The sequence below is a fragment of the Prionailurus viverrinus genome, chromosome A3, assembly GCF_022837055.1.
Source record: "Prionailurus viverrinus isolate Anna chromosome A3, UM_Priviv_1.0, whole genome shotgun sequence".
Taxonomy (NCBI): domain Eukaryota; kingdom Metazoa; phylum Chordata; class Mammalia; order Carnivora; family Felidae; genus Prionailurus; species Prionailurus viverrinus.
Window position 1 is genome coordinate 109,253,829 of NC_062563.1, and position 18,250 is coordinate 109,272,078.

At 36.4% G+C, this 18,250-nt stretch overlaps 1 protein-coding gene across 2 annotated transcripts in view; it reads left to right on the top strand.

Moving 5' to 3' along the window:
• Window positions 1-18,250, top strand: part of SOS1 (SOS Ras/Rac guanine nucleotide exchange factor 1) — a 147,985-nt gene that overhangs the window by 93,973 nt on the left and 35,762 nt on the right. For both annotated transcript variants that reach the window (XM_047851999.1, XM_047852000.1), the window contains exons 7-10: window positions 114-224; window positions 302-400; window positions 12,747-12,874; window positions 13,638-14,293. In XM_047851999.1, coding sequence (XP_047707955.1) covers window positions 114-224; window positions 302-400; window positions 12,747-12,874; window positions 13,638-14,293 — 994 coding nt within the window. The remainder of the gene's footprint in view (window positions 1-113; window positions 225-301; window positions 401-12,746; window positions 12,875-13,637; window positions 14,294-18,250) is intronic.

Genomic DNA, 18,250 nt, shown 5'->3' on the forward strand with positions numbered 1-18,250 from the left:
TGTGCTCGCTTAGATGTGCCCATAATTTCATCTGTCTGTATTTCTGGTGGTAGGTTATTTATGTTTTAACTTGGAGAAAGTTTATTTATGTTTTACCTTCTTTATTTTCTAAGGAACTGGCATTTGATCCATATGAATCATATGCTCGAGATATCTTACGGCCTGGTTTTCATGATCGTTTCCTTAGTCAGTTATCAAAGCCAGGAGCAGCACTCTATTTACAGGTATAGTAATTTTTAAATCAAGATATATGATGTCTGAAAAGTAATCTAAAAAAAAAATTAATCACTTTTTTTTTTAGTCAATAGGCGAAGGTTTCAAAGAAGCTGTTCAATATGTTTTACCCAGGCTACTTCTAGCCCCTGTTTACCACTGTCTGCATTACTTTGAGCTTTTGAAGGTAAGATAACTCTTACTGCTATTTATAAAACATTCAAATATGATGCAATTTTTTTTACCAGTTTGTGAATTATTATATGAGCACCCATGAATATTAGTCTGTATCTATTTTCTTTTTCTAGTTAAGAAGTAAATGTAGGGGTGCCTGGATGGGTTAGTTGGTTAAGTTATCTGACTCTTGATTTCTGCTCGGGTCATGATCTCACAGTCATGAGATCAAGCCCCCCCACTGGGCATGGAGCCTGCCTGTGATTCTTCTCTCCCTCTCCTTCTGCCTTTCCCTCTCCCCCCTCTTTCTATAAAAGAAAAAAAAGGGGGGGCAGTGTGAGTCTGCAAAAAAGTGGTGCATTTTCTCTAGTTTCAGGAGTGAATTTTAAAGGAATCATCAGATATTTTAATCTTGTGGTCTTTTTGTTTACATGGCCAATTGTTTGGAAACAACCTTGGATATACGCATCCATAAAATCTAGCAAAAAGCAAACAGCTGCAGTATTTTTCATACACATGGACTATAGGCAGGTAAAAACCGACAGGAATACAAAATTACTAACTTAATCATCTGAATAAGACTACGTGTACATAATTGAGTTTGAGGTTATCATGTATGCTTTCTCTTAAATGAAAAAATAGAAAATTTAACACTTGAAATCTCTATACCTTTCTTAGGTTTTATCGGTAATAAAAAGTACAAGATTAGCAAAATAATTGAGAGAAAACATGTCTGAGTTTAATTTCAACACATCATAATAACCATGTATTTATAGAGAAGATTAAATTGAGGACCAACAGAATGATAAGACTGTAGTTGATGTAATTTCATTTATAATAGTGCAGTGTTTATCGTGATAATAAGCTTTATTTTAGAAAACAGGAACACTAACAAGTTTAGTCTGAAGGCTCACATGGTTGGACTTTGGCTATATGTTAAAGTTAAACAGTAAATTTTTGGGGTGCCTGGGTGGCTCAGTTGGTTAAGCGACTGACTTCGGCTCAGGTCATGATCTCGCGGTCCGTGAGTTCGAGCCCCGCGTCGGGCTCTGTGCTGACTGCTCAGAGCCTGGAGCCTGTTTCAGATTCTGTGTCTCCCTCTCTCTCTGACCCTCCCCCGTTCATGCTCTGTCTCTCTCTGCCTCAAAAATAAATAAATGTTAAAAAAAATTTAAAAAAAAAAATAATAAAATAAATAAATAAATAAATAAATAAATAAATAAATAAACAAACAGTAAATTTTTTAATATTCCTTGATTTTTGTGTAGTAGACCAATTTGAAGATTGGTCCTTTTTCCCCTTACCATCACAAATATTACAAAAATTGTAGCCCCAAATGCTTAAGTACAGGAATTGTGTGGGAAAGGATTACAGATAAAAACTTAGAACTGAGGGGCACCTGGGTGGCTCAGTTGGTTGAGCATCCAACTTCGGCTCAGGTCCTGATCTCACAGTCTGTGAGTTCGAGCCCCACGTTGGGCTCTGTGCTGACAGCTCAGAGCCTGGAGCCTGCTTCAGATTCTGTGTCTTCCTCTTTCTCTGACCCTCCCCAATTCATGCTCTGTCTCTCTCTGTCTCAAAAATAAATAAACATTTAAAAAATAATAATAATAAAATAAAATAACTTAGAACTGAGTAGTGCAGTTGAGTGGAAAACTTAGGATCAAAAATTGAGAAATGGTGGGGCGCCTGGGTGGCTCAGTTGGTTAAGCGGCCGACTTCGGCTCAGGTCATGATTTTGCGGTCCGTGAGTTCGAGCCCCGCGTCGGGCTTTGTGCTGACATCTCAGAGCCTGGAGCTTGTTTCAGATTCTGTGTCACCCTCTCTCTGACCCTCCCCCATTCATGCTCTGTCTCTCTCTGTCTCAAAAATAAATAAACGTTAAAAAAAAAATTTTTTTTTTAATTGAGAAGTGTTAAAATTAAGAGATTATTTATCCTCCCCAAATAGTCTGGTTTTTTTTAATGTTACACAAAACAAATTGGAAAAGGCAAATATAAATTGTGCTACATCATACACTTTAAACACTCACTAGTGACCCTCACATAGTGTGCCAGAAATTCTTTGTAACGAAATCTGCTCCTCAGACCCCTTCTGCAAACATCTTGTATACATTTGTTAATGGCTTTGGTTTGCTGCCTTTACGTTTGGGAGCTGGACAATATCAAACGTCTGCTACTGTGGATAATTTATCTTCTTTTTTTCATGTTTTGCATTTATTTTAACTGCTTTATGCTTCAAACTATCTATTTATTTATTTAAAATGTTAATTTCTTGGGGCGCCTGGGTGGCACAGTCAGTTAAGCGTCCGACTTCAGCCAGGTCACGATCTCGCGGTCCGTGAGTTCTAGTTCGAGCCCCGCATCGGGCTCTGGGCTGATGGCTCAGAGCCTGGAGCCTGTTTCCGATTCTGTGTCTCCCTCTCTCTCTGCCCCTCGCCCATTCATGCTCTGTCTCTCTCTGTCCCAAAAATAAATAAACGTTGAAAAAAAAATTTTTAATGTTAATTTCTTGAGAGGGAAAGAGAGAGAACAAGCAGGGGAGGGGCAGAGAGGGAGGCAGAAAGAGAGAGAATCCCAAGCAGGCTCCACACTCATCTGAGAGTCTCACAACCACAAGATTATGACCTGAGGCAAAATCAAAAGTCTGATGCTTAACCGACTGAGCCAACCAGGTACCCCATCAGACCATTTTTTATATTGCCTATAAGCTGATGTCTTTCTTTTTTTAATTTTTTTTAATGTTTATTTATTTTTGAGACAGAGAGAGACAGAGCATGAGCAGGGGATGGACAGAGACAGAGGGAGACACAGAATCCGAAGTAGGCTCCAGGCTCTGAGCTGTCAGCACAGAGCCCAATGCAGGGCTTGAACTCACGGACTGTGAGATCATGACCTGAGCCGAAGTCGGATGCTTAACCGACTAAGCCACCCAGGCGCCCCATTTAAAAAAAAATTTTTTTTTTTAATATTTTTATTTATTTTTGAGACAGAGAGAGACAGAGCATGAGCAGGGGAGGGGCAGAGACAGAGGGAGACACAGAATCCGAAGCAGGCTCCAGGCTCTGAGCTGTCAGCACAGAGCCTAATGCAGGGCTTGAACTCACAGACTGTGAGATCATGACCTGAGCCGAAGTCAGACGCTTAACCGACTAAGCCACCCAGGCGCCCCATTTAAAAAAAAAAAATTTTTTTTTAATGTTTTTATTTATTTTTGAGACAGAGAGAGACAGAGCATGAGCAGGGGAGGGGCAGAGACAGAGGGAGACACAGAATCCAAAGCAGGCTCCAGGCTCTGAGCTGTCAGCGCAGAGCCTGGTGTGGGGCTCAAACCCATGAGCTGTGAGGTCATGACCTGAGCTGAAGTCGGACACCTAACTGACTGAGCCACCCAGGCACCCCTGAGCTGATGTCTTAATACCAGCAATAAGAGAAGATTTAGAAAACAGCTTCTATCATAAAAATAAGTGCAACAGACGTCTATCTAGCTTCCATTCCCTTAAACTAGATTTCTAAATTTAGACATTCTTATCCAGAAACCATGGGTTCAAAGCAGTGAGCTAAATGGTATTATAGCTGACTACAGATGTTAAATGTCTAAAGTTAAGCATAGGATAGTGTAATTCAGGAGCCATTGTAGTAAAAACACAATTAACAGCTGGCTATTGTACTATTCCAGTTTTAAATTTTAAATCAATCAAACTGCTGTGAGGTGCATTTATAATTTTGGTAATTTTCTCTTTGATAAGAATAGATAGTTGGAAAGGTGTTTTATTTTTATAAATGAGCTATCCTAACATTTTTTTTTAGGGTTGATATCCTGTTTAAAGTTTCAGACTCCTTTCCATCCTTCAGATTTTAACTTGCTTTTACATTATTGTTGCATTTTCTGCCATTTTTCTTTAATTTCCTCTCCTTCTGGAACTCTAGTTACAGATATGTTGAACCACTTTATGTTGTCCCACAGATCTATAAGATTGTTCGTTTTTCTTAAATCTTATTCTTTGTTCTTCAAATTAGTAATTTTTATTGATCTATCAATAGAACTGCTAGTATCTTGCTTACTCTCGAATTTCCATTTGGATTTTGTTTTACAGTTTCCACAGACTCCCTATCTGTCCATTCAGTAAGACCATGTTTTCCTTTAATTCTTTGAACATGATCAGAAAAGCCACTTTGAAGCCTTTCTTAAATCCAACATCTGGGTCCACTTGGTGTCAGTTTCTATTAACTGACTTTTTTTCCTTGAACATGAGTCATATTTTCCTATTGTTTGTTAGTTAACAACTCTGGATTCTATAGTGTTGAGGATTGTGGGATTCTTGTTTTTGGATTGTTGGTTTTTTACTCTAGTAGACAGTTAACTTTCCTGGTCTCAGCTGCTAATTTGTCTCTTCTGTGTTACACAGCAGCTGATATCTCTGTTTACTTTCTAGGATTTCCATATGCTGCTTTTTTAGCCTGATTCTCTTGGATCTCCCCTACACATGTATGATTTGGTAGTCAGATAAGTGTGTGGGCAGAGATGATGTTCACATTTGGGGGCACAGTCTCTGTGGTTCCCTTATCCTTGGAAATTTCGTCCTTAATTTCCAGCCATTCTCTCAGCTTTAAACATTATCCCCTGGCATGTGAAACCAGTAAGGCTTCAGTTTTCTGCTGCCTGAGCTGTGTATAATTTGGGGAATAAACACAGTTTTTTTGTTGTTTTAATTTTTTTTAATGTTTATTTTTGAGAGGGGGGAGGGGCAGAGAGAGAGGGAAACACAGAATCTGAAGCTCGTTCCACGCTTGAGCTGTCAGCACAGAGCCTGATGTGGGGCTCAATCTCACAAGCCATAATAAGATCATGACCCGAGCCAAAGTGGGCCGCCGAACTGACTGAGCCACCCATGCGCCCCTGTAATTTCTTTTATTACTGCATGTTTCAGACTAGAAATTGAACTTAGCTTCAATCTGCTAAAACTATTAGTCTTTTTATAGAAGGAAGATACTCTGATAGGTATACAGAAAGCTGAAGAGCACATATTTAGCATCTGCTAAAAGTGTTAAAGTATTACTTTAAAAAAAAAACAGCAAAAATAAATAAATAAAAAACAGCTTTATTGAGACATAATTTCCATGCCAAGTGTTCTCCATTAAAATGTACTGAGAAAAAAAAAAACAAATTCAGCTCCAAGGACCTGTAGGGAAGGAAATTTTTCTTCAACCCACTTACTGGGTCTGAAAAGTAAACTGACAAAGACTAACAGGAAAAAAAGCATACAACTTTATTTATTCATACAAGTTTATTTGATGTCACTTTTACATGATACAGGAGCATTGGCGCACTGAATATTTAAGGTGAAGGAACTTAAGAAGACAGAAGCAAGAAGGTCATTGATCTTCTGTTTTCTAAAACCCCTTCGACTTAAAATATTTAATATGTCAAGGTGCTATTTTGGGGGGTAGCATGTCCTGAAACCCATCACTCCTTTCACCTCCTCCCACCCCCAATCCCATCATTTACTCATGAAATTGCTCTGGATAAAGCAGTGACCCCTTTGCTATTAGGTAATGAACTGCCACACCAAACGTTGATTATGGCAACATGAAAAAATCAGGAACTTATGCAGTTCTCATTAGAATTAAAAGGATTCAATGAAGAGAGGGGTATAAAAAGGGAAATGTAGAGGGATGCCTCGGTGGCTCAGTCAGTTAAATGTCTGACTCTTGATTTCGGCTCGAGTCATCATCTCACGTTCCTGAGATAAAGCCCCGCATTGGGCTCTGCCCTGACAGTGCAGAGTCTGCTTGGGATTCTCTTTCTCTCTCTCTCTCTGCCCCTTCTCCCACGTGCATGTGCTTACTCGTGCTCTCTCTCTCAAAATAAATAAACATTTTAAAAAAAGGGAAACATGGAAATGTAGGCTGTTTATTATCCAACTGTTTATTGAACAACTTTGCTTGTTTATTATGTAAGCACGTCAAATTCACTTTCTTCAAAACTCACTACCTTTTCCAGCAAAAGTACTCTTTCTGTGCTCACTCTCTCATGAGCAGCCCCCACTATCCATCTTTCTCCTCAGTAGAAACCTGAGTGTCCTTGGGGCTTCAGTCAGTTAAGCCACGTTGGGGCGGTTCAGTCAGTTAAGCGTCCGACTTCGGCTCAGGTCATGATCTCACAGTTCTTGAGTTCAAACCCCGCACAGGCTCTGTGCTGACAGCTCAGAGCCTGGAGCCTGCTTCGGATTCTGTGTCTCCCTCTCCCTCTGCCCCTCCCCCACTCATACTTTGTGTCTGTCTCTCTCAAAAATAAATAAAAATTAAAAAAAAAAAAAAAAAACCCGAGTCTTCAACTCTTCTCTCTCATTCTTTCTGTCACATCCATTTAGTCACCAAGTAAGTCCTTTTCGTTCTTGAAAAGGATCTTCTTTTAGATTCATCTTTTCATTTCCTCTCAATACTCTGAAGGCCATGATCATCTTATCTCTATTATTGAAAGTCTCCCTTTAGTTTTGCCTTTTCCATCTCCCTTCCCTACACAATCTGCTCTTGAGGAGCTAAGTAAACCAAAGTCATCCTTCTAAATTGCAAATTTGATCATGTTAGTCACTAGCTTAAAACCCTTAATGGCTCCCCATTGCCGCAGGTTAATGTCCAAGTTCCTGATAAAGCCTGAGGTTGACCGATCATCCCTTCTCTCCAACCTCTTTTCTTCCCACCCACCAGGCTCTACTCTTCAGCTAGTTTCTCTCAGTCCTGGTCCCTAAAAATCTCTCAATCACACATACTATTTCATCTGCCTATTTTAAATTCTTTTACCAGTGTTTCCCCATTCTTATTCTTCAGTTCCTATAGTCATTTCCTTCTGGAACGCTTCTTCTTGCTGTGTATTTCCAGAAGGCTATATTTCCTCCATTACATAACACTTTGTCATTCATTTCTCTTCTCTTTCATGCTTTAAGCTAACAGTAGGGACCAAATGGGCTTGCTCACCATCATATTTTCATTGCTATAAATATGGATGGTTAATTAAATATTTGCTAAATTAATTCCAGTTGGGACCTGATTGGCTTTGCCTTGTTGATCTGCCTTGTTGACCTTTTGAGGTTTTTTTTTTTCCACTCAGCTACTATTAATGTTCTAGTTTCTAAAAGACATCTACTTAATTATCTCAATAAAATTTGTGACTTTCCTGAAACATCTTTGAGAATATTGCTTTTATTTCCTAATAGTGAATTATAAATCATGTTATAATTTATATTTTAAGATTTCATTTTTATATTTTCAACCACTGGCTAATTTTATAAAGATATTACTTTATTTAACTTACAACTGTAGAAGAAGTATACATTTATGCCGTAAATTTATACTGTTTATTCCATGTATTATATGCAGCTTTGGTAATGATCATCTGCTCACTTGTCTTGGGGGAAAATGAGGGTTTCTTTAGGCTGATTAAGTAAAAGAAGATTACATTTTGTTAATATCATTAACATCACTTACTGGTTGAAATTTCATGTATTATAATAGAGTTATTTGCGTATATGAAATCACTAACTTAAAAAATAACTTTGAGGGGAAAGGAGGGAACTGGTTATGAAATGTACTTTCTTGGGGTGCCTGGGTGGTGCATTTGGTTAAGTGTCTGACTTCTGCTCAGGTCATGATCTCGTGGTTTGTGGGTTCAAGCCCCACATCGGGCTCTGTGCTGACAGCTCAGAGCCTGGAGCCTGCTTCAGATTCTGTGTCTCCCTCTCTCTCGGCCCCTGCCCCACTCGCACTCTGTCTCTCAAATATAAATGAAATTAAAAACAAAGAAGTTTAAATTTAAAAACATATATTTTTTAAGATTTTTTAAATGTTTATTTATTTATTTTTGAGAGAGGGAACAAGCCAAGGGAAGAGCAGAGAGAGGGGGAGAGAGAAATTCCAAGCAGGCTCCACGCTTTTGGTGCAGAGCCCAACATGGGGCTCGAAGTGCCGAGCTGTGAGATCATGACCTGAGCCGAAACCAAGGGTCAGACGCTTAACCAAATAAGCCACCCAGGCATCCTGAAATGTACTTTCTGACTTAACAAGTAATATGAGCAATTGAAAGCTGAAGATAATCTCTAAATCCCATTTTAGTTAAGAATTTCATCTTTTTCACCCATAGCTTTTAGTTGTGCTGCTACTATAAAAGAATAGTTGAGGGTCATTGCCTTTCTTGTGCTCAGCCTTTAAAGGGATATTTAAGTTAAAGCATAGCAAAGAGTCGGGAGCAGTGGTTTAATTAGTTGGTTTCTGGATAATTTGGATAATATTCCATACATTTGTTAACAGGACTAGTAAATTAAATTTACTATTTGACCATATATTTTCCACCTTGTAATCTGTTCTTAGCATCTCATCAAAGAGTATACAAGTAACCACTCCACAATCAAAATGTGATCCTCATCTTTGCTTGTGTTTTCCCACTCTGTGATAAACTCTCTATATACACGCAACATTTAAGACAAAGACAAATCTTTATTTTATGTCCCAAACCGTAGATAATTACATTTTTCTTGATTCTATATTTTGCCATCCTGTGCACTGCATGCAGTTTACCTATCTGAATGGGCTAGATCTTATTTGGTGAATATTTTCTAAATAGGTATTTCAAACTTATTTTGGTGTTTTGGTTAGTATATTGAAAAGCCCTTGAACTCAGGGTCAGAAATCCTGGTTCTTGCTTGCCTCTGCCACCAAGTAATGGCAGTTCCTTCATTTTAAATAATCTAGTGTTGGAAAAAGTAATTTCTAGAAATAAAAACATGAGTTCAAAGGGTTTTGTTTTTTTTTTTAACCAAAGGAAACCATTACATGTTTGTGAATTAGTTGGACTCCTATAAAATGCATCAGGTGTAACACTTTATTTTTTATATATAAACAGTCTTCAGTTTTGTCTCCTTTTCCAGTTCACAGCTTCTTAAATTTAAATCCATTTAAACCCTGGAAACTTCCCAGGGTTTCCTTTGGACACGCAGTACCCCATATTGATTTCTGCCCCTTCACTTATTTCTAAAGGACCAAGAAAAAGTAATCACTGTATAAGTGGATCCTTTCTTTTGAGAATATAAATTTTATTAACACTATAGAGCAATGAGTTTTCACTGTGCTTTGGAATATGATTCTGTGGATTATTTTAAATATAATCTCATATACAGCAATTTAACCTCAAGACTTGATAATTTTTAACTATTTAAACAGAACTGTATTTGTAAAATTAAATTGTTGTTGTTGCACAATGTTATTAAATAGGTACCCATGAAAAGCATGGTATTGAACATCACTTTGGTAAAAAGAGGATGCTGCTTTGTGGAGTCTTATTTACATACTGATTGCCACTGCTTTGTTTCTGTAGCAACAATAAGCCACCACTTTGATGGTAGTTAACTTCAACTATTCTGCACCAATGCCCAGTTTAAGTCAGCTATGTTAAGCAAAAGTGCCTATAAGAAAGGTCATTTATTACATTGAAATTTATTTTAGATGCTTGACTAATGCTATGAAGGTAAAAATTACATTTAAAAATTACTTCATGGGGTGCCTGGGTGGCTCAGTCAGTTGAGTGGCCAACTCTTGGTTTTGGCTTGGATCATAGTCTCACAGTTCGTAAGTTTGGATCCCCACATAGGGCTCCGTGCTGACAATGTAGAAACTGCTTGGGATTCTCTCTCTCTCTCTCTCTCTCTCTCTCTCTCTCTCTCTCTGCTCTGCGCACGGTCTGTCTCTCAAAATAAATAAATAAACTTTAAAATCTTTTAAAAAAACTTAAAAATTACTTTATTAGTAAAGATTTATGGGTTTTGACATAGACTTTGGGTTTGTGGTTTTAGAATGTATTAACAATATTTTTGAGATACTGGTATATTCTGTATGTGAAATGCTATCATTAATGATAGATAAATGACCCAGAATCTTCAAATATTTATGGAATAGAAAACTAAATGCATGCCTAATGCATTTGTTACTTTCATAGTTCTTTTTATGTATGTTAAAACTGTGTTTTGTATGACTTTAGGTTTGTTTGCCTGAATTAATAATACAAAAAATACCACGGGATAGAATATGAAGGACTCAATATTCTGTTCCCTGTTGGTGCCAACTCTTTAAAACTAAAAACTCTCCATGTGTCTTATTGACTTGAATATCTGAGCAATTAAATTCTGAAACAACACAGTGAAATAGTTCTCATTTGTGGTGCTCTCATTATGCCATGTAGAATTCTGCCTCTTTTTCATGAACATTGCTTTCAGTGTGAGATTGCTGACTTGGAAGTAAAGGTTAACAGTAACATTTTATTTGTCTCCCAAAATTCTGCCATATGAGAGGTGAATAGTTTTAGAGTGATAGGGACGGAAGGTATTTTGAGAGATTACCCAAAGTCCAGCCTTCAGCTTACCAGTAATAGCCGTTAAGTAAAAATCTAGTAGCTGTCTTTCATGAATACTTGGCCATTGACTTCCTTTAATCTAGCTGGCCACAGTGAAGAACAATACTATGAGTAAGTGATATCTGAGTATCTTCTGATATATATAGATATATGATATGTATATTTTAAGTCTTTTATCCTTTGGGGGGAGAACCATTTTTTTACCCTTTTTATCTGGGGGATTATTGTGAATAGATTTTTATTTTACTAACACAATTGAGACCGAAAATTTTTCTAAAAAGTGTAGTTTGCACCTTTTAGTTGAAAGTATGGTGAGTTTTTAATAATGAATATAAGAAATTTGGATGATAAAAGCTGAGCATTAAATAGACTTTACAATACGGTATTTATAACTTATGGAATACTTGAGCATTTAAGGTATTTTAAGTAAATTATTTTTAGAAAAACGGTTTAGGGCTTTGAGTAAGAAATAAGTTTACTTTTCACAAATCATCAGAATGTGTATATAGTCTTTAGCAGAAATGAAAAGGAATTTATTGTTGATCTTTAAGGAATATCTTTCAAGAATGTAAAGTCCTTAGAGTCATAAGAATAATTACTCTCATTAAAAAGTAAACCTTTAAAAAAAAAAAAAAGTAAACCTTTACAAGATACTTTGAATATTTTGTGGTTTTATTTCTCCTGTCTTTTCCTTTGTCGTAAAGAGTAAATGTTCTTAAATATTGCATGAAAACTATTGGTAAATGCTATTTCTTAACTTTTTCTTTTTGGTAGCCAGAAGCAGGTTTATAAGTTTACTGAATTCTTGTTACTTATTGTAACTCATACCTTGCTCAGTTAACTGCTTGCTTGAATTATAGCCACCTGTTGTATTGATAACTGGTAGTAATTGATGACTCAATCCTTATTAAGCACAGACTTTTGCCACCAGTAGAAAATGTGCTTGGGTTTCACTAATAGTTACATTTCTAGTTTTACTCATAATCTTAATGTGTGAATACTGACAAAATTCTTCATGATACCAATAATAATTCTATAGAACTACAAAGAAAACAACTTATACTGTACATTACTATTTACACAGTGCTTTGATTTTTAATAAGAATCCCATTAAATAGGCACCTGAGTGGCTCAGTTAGTTGAGCGTCTAACTCTTGGTTTCGGCTCGGGTCATGATCTGACGGTTTTGTGAGTTCAAGGCCTGCGTTGGGCTCTGCGCTGACAGTGTGGAGCCTGCTTAGGATTCTCTCTCTCCCTCCCTCCCTTTCTCTCTCTCTCTGTCCCTCCGCAACTCACACTGTCTCTGTCTCTCTCAAAATAAATAAATAAACTTTAAAAAGAGAGAGAGAGAACCCCATTAAGTAGGCAGGGCAAGATTTCTATAAAGCTTCATTTAATAGTTGGGAAAAGTGAGATTCAGAAGTCAAATATTATCTGCCCCAAAGTCACACAGCAGTAGAGTCAAAATTTGGTCCTAGGTTTTGTGTCTTCAAGTTCCTCTCCACCATATTGCATCCTCCTGTGTGTATTTATCTTCCTAATCATCCTGTTGCTACAGCAGCCGTGTTGGAATCAGAAACCTAAGACCAGATTCCATACTTCAGAAAACCTCATCTATGTGCTTGCTGCTGTGCAAATCCTGTGCTGGTTAAGAAGACACTTTATGTCCCTCATTTCTTTTCAGGAATAGTCACCTGAGAAACTGCACATTATTGCCTGTCACAAGGTGTGACATCTCTTAACACTGCTTCTACTGTTTTTTTTTTTTAATGTGGAAAACTTGGTTGCATGTTAATATAGAAAGTGATACATAAAGAAGAAAACGCTTTTTTAAAAGAATGCGTTTTATGACACATTTACAAGTTGCATTGTGATAGAAAGAGTTGAATCGATGTTATCTTTATTCTTTTTGTCCCAAACTGTCCTACTGGTTCAGATTTGTCATTTTGACTTTGCAGCAGTTAGAAGAAAAGAGTGAAGATCAAGAAGACAAGGAATGTTTGAAACAAGCAATAACAGCTTTGCTTAATGTTCAGAGTGGTATGGAAAAAATATGTTCTAAAAGTCTTGCAAAACGAAGACTGAGGTGAATATTTTTACTTTTTTAATAATCCTCCTTTTCACCCTGAATATTTTGGTATAGATTCAGGGATCTCAGTTCCCTCGTCAGTAAACAATGAAGAAAATAGTTTTAGTGACAAGCTTGGTCTTTCAGAGGAAGTGACATCAAAGCCAAGAGAATTTGTTATTGTTTGAAAAACCTTTCATATTTGTGCATTTTCCTTGCATACTCCCAGACAAGACCTCCTGAGAGCCAACTGGTAAGCTAAAGGAGAGAGAGAGAAAAATGTCTTGCGTAGATTTATGTCAACATCACCGTTCTGTGAAAGTAAAATTCGTAGTGTCCTTTATTTAGGGGTTATGTAACTTGAGGTATTAATTCAGATACATTGCTTCCAGTTTCCTCATTATAATCTGTGCATGATTTTTAGCTTTAGCTCTTATCCACTTAAACATTTTTAAATAATTTTTTAAGTCTTTTCTTCTTTTCACTGTATGGAGCTACTTTTTAATATTTGTCATTCTAAACAGTAGCCAAGGTAGAAGTAATCATTCCGTAGCTGGATTTATAGAGTAGAATTTTGTCAGTAGTCACTAAAAAAAGTCTCTACTGTGTTGCTTTGGTTTCTAAATGGTACAGTTTTGTATCACTAATATATGTGGAGAATTAGTGAACACTTTGTCAGTGCAACTTTTTTTTAAATGTACTCTTATTACTGTCCTTTATTTACGTGAATTCTAGGTTGCCTGTTATCTGTGCACTAATACTGTTTTTTCCTTTATCCCAGTGAATCTGCATGTCGGTTTTATAGTCAGCAAATGAAGGGGAAACAACTAGCAATCAAGAAAATGAACGAGATTCAAAAGAATATTGATGGTTGGGAGGGAAAAGACATTGGACAGTGTTGCAATGAATTTATAATGGAAGGAACTCTTACACGTGTAGGAGCCAAGCATGAGAGACACATATTTCTCTTTGATGGCTTAATGATTTGCTGTAAATCAAATCATGGGCAGCCAAGACTTCCTGGTGCTAGCAATGCAGAGTATCGTCTGAAAGAAAAGTTTTTCATGAGAAAGGTACAAATTAATGACAAAGATGACACCAGTGAGTACAAGCATGCTTTTGAAATAATTTTAAAAGATGAAAATAGTGTTATATTTTCTGCCAAGTCAGCTGAAGAGAAAAACAATTGGATGGCAGCACTGATATCTCTCCAGTACCGGAGCACACTGGAAAGGATGCTTGACGTGACGATGCTACAGGAAGAGAAGGAGGAGCAGATGAGGCTCCCTAGTGCTGATGTTTATCGATTTGCAGAGCCTGACTCCGAAGAGAATATAATATTTGAAGAGAACACACAGCCCAAGGCTGGAATTCCAATTATCAAAGCAGGAACTGTTATTAAACTTATTGAGAGGCTCACGTACCATATGTACGCAGGTAAGAAATGTAATTGAGTTGCCTGTCACTTGTGTTTTGCTGCTTCCAGCTGAGATTCTTTGCTGCACAGGTCACTGTGCCTAAAATAGAAAGCAGACTAACAACAAAGGATGATCTCTGCATTATCCCAGTTCATTTTCCTTTGCCTAAAAAACACTGCCATTTATACTTTGTCTACCACATTTACATATTATTTTGTAGCTTTATAGCCAAGATTGCAAATGAGAAAATAAAGTCACTTGGCTAAATTTTCCCAGTTAGCGGCAGAAACAAGATTAAAGTACTGAGAAATCATCATCGTTAGGGTCTAAAAAACTTTTTCACATAACCTTTACCACTTGTTTTTTTCTTTTGTCTGTTTCCATTACTGAGATGATAAAGTCAGTAAAAATTTTATATATGTTCATCATCAAAATTGTGCTGGTAGTACAAATATACACAGCATTGGGTTTTCTTCATTTCCATTCCTAAGACTTAATTAAATTTAGCAATCCTGAGAGTCATGTAAGTTTTCAATATTTTTTGCATTTTACAACCGATGTTATTTAAAAAAAAAAAAAAAAAAGTCCATCTTAGTAGGGCAGTTTTTTAAGGACGAACATGTCCAAACTGCCTAGGAAGATTGGTAGAGGCTAAATCAAATATGATGTTTGAGAGTCAGGGAACAAATGTGATGACTTTTTTTTTTTTTTTTTAAATTTTTTTTTTCAACGTTTATTTATTTTTGGGACAGAGAGAGACAGAGCATGAACGGGGGAGGGGCAGAGAGAGAGGGAGACACAGAATCGGAAACAGGCTCCAGGCTCTGAGCCATCAGCCCAGAGCCTGACGTGGGGCTCGAACTCACGGACCGCGAGATCGTGACCTGAGCTGAAGTCAGACGCTTAACTGACTGCGCCACCCAGGCGCCCCGTGATGACTTTTTTTTTTTTTAAGTAATTTTATTTCTTCTAATAAAGTAACCAATGATAATCCAATATTCTTCGACCTTCAGTAGAAAGCTTGGTAATTGTAAACTACTGTAGCGTATGGTATTGTGGAAATCTGGATTTATGTCGTCACTCTGTCACAGCTCCTCACCATCCCAGAACCTTAGTTCACCTCAGAAATCAACATCACAACAGTTACGTTCAAATGCTGTCGGAAAGAATAAATGAACTGCTAAAGGTGAAAGCTCTTTGTAAATATAAATGTAAACTTACTTTCAAAGAATGTTTTTATTACAAAGACCTATAAACTAAAATGTAACTCTTAGAACATAAGTGTTATTCTTAAATAGTTGAATGAGAAAGTTAACCTCCATCCCTATACTTCTTGCTTAAATATATTCCTGTCTCTAGGAGATGTGCGTTTCTGAGGGAGAGGTGTTTCTGGTTTTGGTTTGTTTTTTTCATCGTTGATGTTTTTCATTGTTTAAAGTCCTATAAATGGGTTCTCAGGTCTCTCTGGAAACTGCTCTGGCACCAGTTAAACTTTTAAAGATACCCATTAACTACTCGACTGTAACAAAGATGACTAGCATTCAATAACGTTAATCTTTTCAGTTTATTAAATGGCCACTTAACTACTTAAGTGGCCTGGCAACCATATCAGGGCCACCTTGCAAAAAAGTAAAATTAAATTAGAATATTTTAGCAGTGATATCAAACACTTTTATAAACATAATGTTTCATCGTGTCCACATGTCTCTGGGATAAATAAGCCAGAGTTTTGTTTTCTTTGTAATTTTTATTTGGCCTCTAATTGGTAGTTCTCTTGCTAGCCTTTTCCATCGTAAGATATTAGTGCTTTTCATAGGCCATTAAAAGCAGTTTGGGTTCTCTAAACAGACTGCATTTGGTAGTAGCAGTCAGTAGCTGAAACACATTGAAGACGGCGAAATAAGACTAGTCTGGGGTTCCAGTTTTACTACTGATTTTTTGCCTAGAAACTGCCACAGTCCATGCACCCATTTTACTGACTCAAAAAAAAAAAAAAAAGTCAAAGCACAGGAAAGTTAAATAAGCTGCCTTATACCTCTGTATTCTTCTTTAAGACCTAGAATACAACTACCAAAATGTTTCATTAAATTACTCAAAATTTGTGGTTGCAAAACACTTATTTCTTTGCTTTTTAAGGAATTTTTAAGGTTACACAAAGCTTAAATTGCTCTTCTTGCCACATTATTCTGATTTTTTAAGTGTCTTGAAAGAGTCATTGATTTATTTAACATAAGTATTCTAAGCTATTCATCATTTTATTTTAAATACCTGTGTTTTGAGCTCTTAAACTGTTTAGCTTAAAATTGATCCTTAGATTTTTATCTGTGTGGGACCAAAGCTTTACTGATTTTTTTTTTTTTTCTTGTAGAACAGTATTAGTGGAAAGTGCTAAGGAGACTTACCTAATGTTTACTGTCACGTCAGTGGGATCTGAGTTGGAAACCATTTTCAGATTCCCAATTTTTAAATGTAATTGTTTCTGTAAAACTTGATTGTTAATGATAAAAATTGTTTTTAAACTGCCTGCTGAATTTCACAGAACTAACTTATGATTATTAGTAAGCAGTTGCAGAACTACAATTAAATATTTTCTGGGGAACTGTGTGCCTTTCACTTATTTTCTGAACAAGGATACTTTAAGATGTGAATGAGCATAACCGATGGTTTTTCTGCATCTTGCCTGTGTTTTCTCCTTAACGTGCACAACACTGGCCAAGTCTGCAGACGTAGTACGTGTGCCACGGTTTCTTATTCGTCACTCTAGGTAGTTGCATTCATTTATATTGACTTCTAGCTTTTGAGTAGAATAGTATTTTTAAGTGTTTTACTTCTAGCTAATATAAAACACTGAAATTTCCAAATTTATAGAAGTTTGCAAAGTTAAGTGTGTTCGCATTTAAATTGACAAGACTGTTTTACTTTTTTAAAAAGTCAAAATTTTGAAAAAAAAATTCCTTTTATTAATATCTTGAGGAATAAAATGCCAGTGTTGGTTTTGGAAGTGTTGTGGCCGAGTTTTTTGACATTTTTCTTTTCTATCTTCTTTTGAAGCTTAATTGAATATTTTAACATATGTGATTAAAGTACATGACTGGTGTAACCGGAATCCACAAGCAGTTTTCATGAGCTGTGATTTACAGTACACACAGCTTAGTATTAATTCCTAGCTTATTTGGGCTCTTCTGGACGGGATCTCACTGAACATGTTACAGGCAACGTGGGATGTGTTTCTGATAGACCATCTATGAACTCATAAAACATGAAAGCAGTTAATTTTTTAAGGTCTTTTCCAGCCCAAATGTACTTTGAGTCCTCACTACCATAATAACAGATCAAGTTGCCATTTGTTTTTAGAATTATTCATCTGCTCTTTTTGGTTTGTTTGTCTCAGTTGGTTGGTTAGATATGTTTATTGGAGGACACACAATGCAAGTTGGGCTGAAACAAAGGCTAAAATTTAACTTGCACATTTTTATTATATTGTACAGAATTATAATAAAAGACAATGGCTATAATTAAGAAAACTTAATATCTGATAAGCACCACTTACACACATTTTTTAGGTTATGGGTTGGTCAGAAACCTAAAAAAAAAAGAAAAAAAAAAGAAAAAGAAAAGCTGGCTTAACCTTACTTAATTCAGACTTTACTGTGGCTTCAACCAACCTGATCCCTCAAGTGTTTTTAACAATAATGTTCAAACAACACTATAGATTTGTAGTGTTAGACCAGATTACCAATCCCTGAATTTAGAGACAAAAACCCAAGGCCCCTGAAAATTATATGATTTGCCAGAAATTATTATATCATCAATTAATTGCAGAACAAGGACTAAAATTTAGGTTTCTTTTCTTAATAGACTATACTTTCCACCATGTTATAGTGACTCATCCAAGGCAAATTTTTCTTCATGATTAAAATATAACATAATTTCTACTATGTGTATCAAATAATAAAAATAAAGAGAACTTCTTGCT